The 9,183-nt window shown below is 40.2% G+C and overlaps 2 protein-coding genes across 2 annotated transcripts in view; both read left to right on the top strand.

Annotated features, from left to right (window-relative positions):
• The first annotated feature begins 263 nt into the window (after positions 1-263).
• LOC119425491 (unconventional myosin-Ie-like) lies at positions 264-8,141 on the top strand. The gene is made up of 4 exons (XM_037693023.1): positions 264-284; positions 900-989; positions 2,448-2,542; positions 7,958-8,141. The coding sequence occupies exons 1-4, from the start codon at positions 264-266 to the stop codon at positions 8,139-8,141; spliced, it is 390 nt and encodes a 129-aa protein (XP_037548951.1).
• Positions 8,142-8,186: 45 nt separating this feature from the next.
• LOC119425480 (tripeptidyl-peptidase 2-like) overlaps positions 8,187-9,183 on the top strand; it is an 8,472-nt gene continuing 7,475 nt past the window's right edge. The window contains exon 1 of the mRNA XM_037693012.1: positions 8,187-8,194. Coding sequence (XP_037548940.1) covers positions 8,187-8,194 — 8 coding nt within the window. The remainder of the gene's footprint in view (positions 8,195-9,183) is intronic.

The following is a 9,183-nucleotide window of genomic DNA, read 5'->3' as shown; positions in this document are numbered from 1 at the left end:
TTACATTATGGAAAATAATGACCTTTATCACAATATGCTAATTTTTTGAGAAGGACCTGTACACTTATTCCTGTGTTTATATGCTGGAGCCACACATTTAGTTTAGATTTTAATGATTACAGCCTGAACATCAGGCTTCTTGGCTCAGTTTTTCAGACGCCACGTAGCACCTGACAACATGGCTGCACAAATTCTAACATTGTTCTGACTGTTCTGTGGTTTTTCCGTTCTGCTGTGCATCTCTTTTATGGTTCAGTCTAGGCATGCACAATATCAATGGCACGGTATTGGTATCGGCCGATATTAGCGATAAAGTGAATATTGGACATTGGCCATTCCATCACTGCACTGGCTACCGGTCCACCTTCAAATCCAGTTCAAAATACTCCTGTATGTCTACAAATCGCTGAACAGTCCCCCCCCATCTCTCTGATTTGCTACAGCCGTATGTCCCACCACGTTCCCTGAGGTCAGCGGACCAGTTGCTCCTCACAGTTCCAGGAACTCGTCTTAAGCGCAGAGGTGACAGGGCCTTCTCTGTAGCAGGACCAAGACTTTGGAACGAGTTACCTCTGCTTGTCAGACAGGCCTCCTCCCTCTCGGTTTTCAAGTCCCCTTTAAAACCCACTGCTATTCAGTAGCTTTCAACACCAGATGATCTGTGTTTTGAACCTGTACGCTCCACACTGGTTAGTCGTCATATTTATTATCTGCATCGGTTATTGACCAAATAAGTTTGAACGTATTGGCATATCGGATATCGACCAAAAATCCAATGTCGTGCATTAAGTCGTTTCTCTTTTATACAGCTTCATCATGTTTTCTTTCAAAGCGTTGTTTGTAACATGGTGTAACTGCTCTTATTTGTTTGTGCAATCTTTAACACATGTTTTTAACAGACATACATCGGTCCTGTGCTTATTTCTGTCAACCCCTTCAAGCAGATGCCGTACTTCGGAGATAAAGAAATCGAGATGTATCAGGGAGCGGTAAGTACACGCCAGCTATGATATAACCAGGAAAACGGCGCAATTAGAACATACGGACTTGTTATCATAGTGTCTGCAGATCGAAGGTGGTAAAAGTCTGGTTCGGTGCAAACTTTCCAGCTGGTTGGCGCAGATGTTTCTGTCAGAAACTCGAGTCGACCATTGAGTGTGCTTGGCAGCGCCTTCACAGAACAGCATGTTCAGGTCTGCCTCTTCTGTTGGCCGGCCCGCGGAGCGTGGGCTCGACTCCTGAAACCACTGAAAGGCTTTGAAAACACACTGTGAGCACATTCAGTGTCACTCATGCTAAAGTCATCAGTTGGCTGTTGCAGAGGATTTTACACAATCGAACCATATTTATTTCCACACGGACAAAAACAATGGAAGATGTCTAACCTGGAAACTTTGTGGGCAAGAGGTTTTCTGAACAAAGTATTTTTATGGAAAAGCTTTGTTTGAGCAAGGCTGCTGCATTCTGTACGTTTCTCATCATCGTGGCTCGACAGTAAGAACTTTGACGCATGTGGTTGAAAGCTGTCACCTTCTGAAAACTACTGAGAAGCTGAGGTCCTCAAACTAAACCGACTGGTCTCCAGTTCTCTACACTTTATTTTAATAAGAGGCAATGTAACACAGTGGTTAGCATGTCTGTGTTATTTATTGATTTATTTTTTGTATTTCAAGGATTCAAGGATTTTTAAAAATTGTCATACCAGCTCACATTTGCATGTTTATGGTACAAAATTCAGGCTCAAGTCCCAGTTCAAGAAGCCTAACAATTAACAAATGAATAAATACAAAATAGTATGTATATAAAAAAAATATATATACAATAAAGTAAAAAAAATGTAAGATGAAGCTGAATTAAGTGCAACTCGAGTTCAGCAGTCTGACAGCTGCAGGGAAGAAACTGTTTCTGAGCCTGGTGGTCTTGCTCTGAATGCTCTTCAGCCGCCTGCTTGAGGGGAGGGACTGGAACAGACTGTGTGCAGGATGAGTGGAGTCCTTCATGATGCGGAGCGCCCTCCCCCTCATACAGTCTTCTGTGCAGCCTTAAGCACCCTCTGCAGAGCCGTCCTCTCTGCAGCAGTGCAGCTGCCGTGCCACACGGTGATGCAGGTGCAGAACGCTCTCCACCACACAGCGATGGAAGCTATTTATTGCAGGTGTCGAATAAAAACTATTTACAAGAACATTATTCAACTTTATAATTGATGGTGCCTTTGAATGAATTGCACTTAAAAATATGATTTAAATACTTTGTTGGTAACTATTTTTCACAGTTTTGCAAAGTATTCAAACTTTTTGTCATCTAGTCATGAAGAATTAATTATTGTTGCTTTTAATGGTTAATGGGAGTTGATCTAAAACGAATAGATGCAAAGTATTTAAAGACTTTTCTACACCTTGATTTTTGTCCTGATTGTTGATTTTAATCAAACTCTTTCTGACTTTCAGGCTCAGTATGAGAACCCTCCTCACATCTATGCTCTGGCAGATAACATGTACAGAAATATGATGATTGACCGGGAGAACCAATGTGTCATCATCAGGTAGGACTTTTCACCCTTTACTATCTTATTTGCTTTATGAGTTAATGAGATGTAGAGTTGCATTCGGGTCCATAATGTCAATATCCGACCTGGCCCCAGCCCGTAGCAATCATTTCCGAACCCCACCCAATCCAACAAATTAACAGTAATCATAGGTTCCCCCCCCCCCCCCCCCCCCGACATTTTAAATTAAGCTTTGACTGCTTATCAATGGTCTGTGGCTCTGCACAGCTAAGTAAACGGGGCAGAAGTTCAGAGCTGATGGGGTGTTTGTCCTTTCTTGGCCGTCAAAGCTCATTAAATCCCTGCTTCTGCTTGCATTCTGCATTATTCAGACACGGACCATGCTTTGACATGTCGGATATTTTGTGATCTCACCTTTTTGGGTCATCAGCCGCCGCGTATTTGCTGAGTGCAGCGGCTGAATGAACGTCCATTTGGGCTGATGGATTGCTAGCAGTAGTCCATCTGAAGCTTAACTGAACCTTTTACCTCTTTCTAGGCCTTTCACGGTCAAATGGCCGCATGTAGCTGGTGATGGTATGGCAAGCCATGTTGCTATATAACTGGATTGTCAGCCATGCGTGTCCGCTGACGCAATCAAAAGCCCGACCCGGCCCACACACTAAGCACATTATTATGGACCAGCCCGGCCATAATTCAGGTCAGGCCGGGCTCCAGATTCGGGTTAGAAAGGACAGCTCCAATGAGATGTGACAACCCAATTATACAACAGGTCCTTTATGAGCAGCAATTTACTGTTTTTCCATAATTTTTATAATTTTATTTTCATTTATTGTTAAACATCCAGAATGTGAATGTGTTCGACACTCAATCTGTGAGATCACAAAGCTGACAAACTGTTTAGGTAATCCCAGTGAATGAAGTTGCAACAGGAGAACAGACCCAACAGGTTCCACCACGGCTTTTGCTCCAGCTGACCGATTGAGAAACACGCACCTCTTTCGTGTTGTCCCACTGTGTCGTTTTCAGCTATGGTTGAATCTGAAATGAGAAATAAAACGTGTTAATATTTAAACAAGGAAAAGAATAAAAGAACTGTTGGATCTGGACCGAGTTAGCTCAGGATGTAAGATGGAAACAAAGCAGCTGTTGTGGTGTATTTTTAAAGAACTTCCTGGTTTAAGTAGAAAAACACCTGCAGCTTCTTGGCTCACGTTTACTGGCCTCCTAGGTGTAGGATCTTTTTTGAAGCCGTTTGCTGGTGAAAAGTATTGACCTTAAAAACCTACGGAGAAAAACGGCTTTATCCTGCGTTATCTAAACAGCATGGTTACCTCATGACGTGTGACCCTGCTTCAGCAATCTGGCTTGTTTGGACAGCCAGCAGTTGCTTCATAAAGGCGCTGAGGTGGATTTTATGAGAAACTAAATCAGCAAACAAAGCTTCAAAGTGGTTTCTTGATGAACTCGGTCTCAGCGAACAAAGACTGCAGTAAACTGCTGGTGGTGCGTTGTGGTTAACATCTGTCTGTGTCGGCTCCTTCTCACAGTTACTGAGAAAATGAGTTGGTTGATGATGAGGGAAGGTCAGCATGAAGTGGTCAGATGGTTACGAATCCTTGATTCCTGTTATGCAACTAGATTGTATGTTTATGTAAATACTTGTATATGTTCTCATTTTATCGTACGCGACCGATCTGACTTTCCTTTGACATCTGGATCGTATATCTAAAAGGTGAACTCGAGCAGCTGATGTTCTCGTTTTACAACTTCCACCAAGCTCAGGTTAAATTACACTCATGACTTTTTTAAATGTATTAAGGTTAAACTGAAACATTTAATTTTATTTGCGTCTGTGAAGGTTCCGACTGAAATGCACTAACTGTTTGTTACAACACGTATGTGTTGGGGATGACTCTCAGCGTCTACCATCGTATTTTAGCTTGATGTCTATAAATTAGACATTAAATCCATTTTGGAGGTTGCTAATGTGGATTAACTGTGGTAGCCATTTTGAATTAAATTGACTCCAAAAGTTAAGTGGTTATGTACAAATAATTACTTTTGGAAAGCTTCAGTTGATTCACTGATTCATGGGATAGTTGAACAGACAGACAAAAACGTGCACCCAGACACGGGCAAAAACATTATCACTTTTTGACTTTTGCTGATGGCAATAATAAAATCACAACCGCATACAGTATTTTTCTACTAATTTCCAGCTCTTGTAAGAAATAAAATATTTGTTATAGCTTACAGACAGCACCAAACGGCATCAATCCAAAGTAGTTTTGCAGGGAGTAGGTCTGTCGCGATAAACAATAAATCGATGAATCGCATGATACATGAAAATTATCTACCTCATTTTCATTTATCGGCTTTATCGTTTGTGTCTCTTTCTACTGAAGACACTGGATGACAAAAGGCTCAACTCCTCCTTTTCTCGTTAAAATCTGTTTTAACCGTCCAAAATCGCATTTTTAGATAATTAAAAGGAGCTAAACTGAGAAGCTAAGCCAACAGGCCGAGCTCGAAGAAAAAACCTCTGTGTTGTCGAAGCTCCAAAATTCACAGTTGAAACCCGTGCCTTTGTCTAAAAAGTTGTTTTTATCTGCAAAAAGAAGCTAAAAACTTGTTTACTGATTTATTTATTTGTTTATTCAAAGCTTTGTGTGACAAATGCTACGCTAAAGAGCTCAAACAACACAGAGCGTCCGCCATTTTGAGAAACGAAAACCAGGAACGAGAGACAGCCCATGTCACGTCAAGGGGCCTCCCTCCTATTTTTCTTAAAGAGACACTGCTCGTTCCCTCACTATCCATCCTTCGGTTCAAACAGTCTTGTACTGACATCCACTGGTCAAAAAAGGTACTCCACACAAAAATTAACCATAATTTCTTCTTAAATTTGACAATAATTACTAATTATTGTCAAATTCCAAACAATATTATTGTTTATCGCAATAATTTCTGAGACGGTTAATCGCCCAGCAAAATTTGTTATCGTGACAGCCTAACGGGGAAGTTGTTTTTTTTTCTTGCTGCCACTTAAAGAAGATTTTTACTATATAATTACGGTAGATAAGTCTGAATATGGAAAATCTTCACTTTCTAAATGAAGTATGATTAGTTTCGACAGAGATTTGTTTAAAATTAAGAAACACATGTCTGTGCATAAAAAGAAAGAGATGATAGAAAAAATATCTGCACTCAAAGTCTCAGCTGTGTCGTGATGAGTAACTTACGAGTAGGAAGATGTTCACCTTTCAGTGAGACGTGCTCGACCTTTTCTGCCCAACTTCATCAGACTTTCAGTCAGTAGTTTGACTCCCGCTGTGGCATTAATAATTGTTTGCTTTTCTTTGGCAAACCACTCCTGTTTTCATAGTACATGTGTGCGTTGAGTCTTTTGTTTCATTGATGTGGCTTTCCTCCTCTTCTTCCTCTCCAAGGAAGTGAGGGCAGCAAATGAACTATTTGGGGTTGAATGGACAATGCATTGTGTTATTTTCAACAAGCTTATGCCACACTTTAGATAGTGTGTTGTAGCCACAGTCAGATGCCTCAGAAGCTCAATTCAGGAAGCTGTAACCTTTATGATGCATAATATGTGAAACAAAATTACATGGAAGTGAGGTTAGCCTCTGGAATGAACTCTGCTGCCACCAAAACCATCTTTACACTGTATCATTTGTCTTTTTGCACACTGCACATGAATAGATCTGCATATCTGAAATACCAGATGTTATCGTTCAGATTTCAGCAGACAAAACGTGCAGATAAAGATCGTCAGACAATGGTAAATGAGAGGGTGGTGTCTTCAAATCATTATATTTCCCTTTTTGGTGAAGCAAATGTGTTATTACTGCATGCCGTCAAAAGGCGAAGTTGGACTTGTGTGAGTACACACGTTTATGTGTCCGTCTGTTACCAAAATATTTCATGAACCACTTGACAAATTAAAATAAACGTGCAGAAAATAGTTGTTGGATGCACATCTACAGCTAATTAACTGTTGGAGTTAATATAGTTGCCTCAGCTATTTGACCTCAAAAACACAAAAGCCTCAGCGAGTCACCCTCCTCCATCTCGCTCTGTCCTCTGTCCTCACTCCATCGACCTCCATGTCCAAAGATGACTATAACTCAGCAACAAAAATAAAACCAAATATAACTCAGTCCTTTTGACAGATATTGACCTAAACTTTGGTCTGGTAGTAGCTGAGAGTCAAGAACACACTCTCTGAGCATGATGCTGTACAGTGTTGCAGTGAGATGCACGTAATATGTTTAAAGTTTGACCAAAACATTTACGACTCTAACAATTCTCATCAAAAGATGATCTTGGTTAAAAATTATATCCTAAAACGTAGAGGGCAATTTGGGTTCCTCTTCCAAGTTTTATGTTTTTACTTATTTTAAGTTTTGAGTTATTAAAGATTTTTGTGGGGTCCTGGATTATTAATGCAAAAATAAAAATAAATAAATATGTTTTTTAAAGGTTACTGCTGCCAGAAAAACTAGAATCTTGTGTTGGCGACGCATTCCTTGCACAGTTTAAATGTATAATAATTTGCAAAAGCTAATCCCGAATACTTCCTTCTGCATGGTATTGAGTAACTTGTGCCCTTATTTGGTTAATAAATTGTTGCAGACGTTAACAATGGCTTCAGACTTCACTGTTTCTGAGGCCAAAACGGCAGGACTCCCACAGAAGCTTGTGCTTAAAATAGCTCCATCAAAGAGTAACTTTCAGGAGAAACAATACTTTCAGATGGAGATCAGTGTATTTGGTATGAAAAACAAAGCAGAAGCTTTTTTCTTGCTTTATTTCGAGCTGCACGGGGGAAATCCAGATGAAGCTGAAGGATCTGGTAGGAACGGGGAGGTATTTAGGGGGAAGGGAGCCGCCGTACAGAGACTCCAATGTAATAACGCTGCTCCCATGACTTCCTCTGGCAGCCCCTTAACAGTCTGCAGCTGTGTTGCAGTGGCTGCGCTAGCTTGACTCGACTTTAAGGCACAGGCGCAAAAAAAAAATCTTTGTCAGCCGCTGCCAAACCACATGTGGCAACATGAGTGTGACCATGGCACAGTGAGAGGCGAGGAGGAAAATGATCAGGTGAGGGAGAAGATGGACAAAATGTCAACAAAACAGAATCGTTCTCCAAAGCTCTTCTTATCTTCAGTGCTGCACGGATCTGAAAATGATTAACAAATGTGTTTGTCACAGTTGATCACAACTTCAGTAAGTTGGAGTTCAAATAAACTTTGGTGATCGGTACATAACTGATCTAAAAACCAGGAAGGAACCGTCTGCATGCCTGAGCTGATTGTCAGGTGTCCTGCAGCTGTAGCCCAGTGGCAGAGAGCCTCTAAATAAATGTGAACTGTTAACTATTTAAAATTGTATTGTTTGAGGAAAATACGATAAAGTGTATTTGTTTTTCAGTGGAGAGAGCGGAGCAGGGAAGACCGTGGCAGCCAAATACATCATGGGATACATCTCCAAAGTGTCGGGAGGCGGCTCCCGAGTGCAGGTGAGAGCAGTTGCGTTTGCTCCATCAGATTCTGTAAAAAATGCGTCAGATTTGTTTATCGATTGTTTATCGTTGCATAAATGGATTGATACCTGAAGATCACGAAGGCTTGTGTGCAGTAGGACTTTAAATTATTTATGAATGAGGCGGTACAGTCTTGTTTCTACTCTGCAACTTAACAAATGGGATCTTTAGGTACTTTATTATCCGCAGCCTGTTTTAGTCCTGTTTCTTCAGTTGAATCTATAACAAACACCAAAGTGTGATAATTATAATCGTATTTTAGCACCAAGACAAATCTGAAACTGTTAGTAGCTGAAAACTTGGCGTAGACTCGGTCAACTGAATGTAGATGTAATCATTAATGCAGGTTGGTTTAAGGTGTTTTCTGGAAAATAAAGTCTGTATCCTTGGAAGCAAGATAAAAGTTTTATTTTGGTGTAACTGTTTATACAGTTCTGTGTGGATAACAGAAGTATGTGAACCTTTAGAGTCCGTAGAACAATTAGAGCAGTGAAACGTTTCCAGTATCTTCTGATCTGACGGCACTTCAGCCCTCAGTGTAACACAGAAACGGCTCTTATTTTAAAATATTACTAATTATTTCAAATGAACTGCACATCTCGCCACAATTTTTGAAGTAAATTTAAAACTTAAATTTTTTAACTTCTTTTTTGCAGCTGTTTTGTGATTAAAAATGCATGTTGAGCTTTTATTGCTGTTCAGCCCACCTAATCAATTCACTCAAACAAATAACTGCAATATATTTTGGTTTAGTTTTTAAATTGTATAAGATTAAATTACTTATTCATTTATTATTCCCTCACTTTTTCCTCCAGCAGTCCTTCATCCTCCCCATCTCTTATATCTCATCATCACCCCATCAGCAGCTAGTTTTTCAGTCAGCCATCTGGCAGACCCCCTAAAGTTTAAACCAACAGATGTCCCGTTGTTTAAGCTTCATAAAGACCTGAAGTTTGATGAGGAAGTGCTTGCACCATGATGGATAGTGGTGTGATATATATATATATATATATATATATATATATACATATACATATACATATACATATACATATACATATACATATAACAGTCCAGTGCTGCTTCTCTGTAGCCCAGGTCAGGCGCTTCTGCC

The sequence above is a fragment of the Nematolebias whitei genome, chromosome 2 (genome assembly GCF_014905685.2).
Source record: "Nematolebias whitei isolate Nwh7 chromosome 2, NemWhi1, whole genome shotgun sequence".
NCBI lineage: Eukaryota > Metazoa > Chordata > Actinopteri > Cyprinodontiformes > Rivulidae > Nematolebias > Nematolebias whitei.
This window is presented reverse-complemented; position numbering and strand designations above follow the sequence as displayed.

Coding starts and splice junctions, on each gene's coding strand:
- LOC119425491 (XM_037693023.1), top strand. CDS start 264: ATGCACAATATCAATGGCACG. Junction 285..899: donor TGCACAATATCAATGGCACG/GTATTGGTATCG, acceptor TGTTTTTAACAG/ACATACATCGGTCCTGTGCT. Junction 990..2,447: donor TCGAGATGTATCAGGGAGCG/GTAAGTACACGC, acceptor TCTGACTTTCAG/GCTCAGTATGAGAACCCTCC.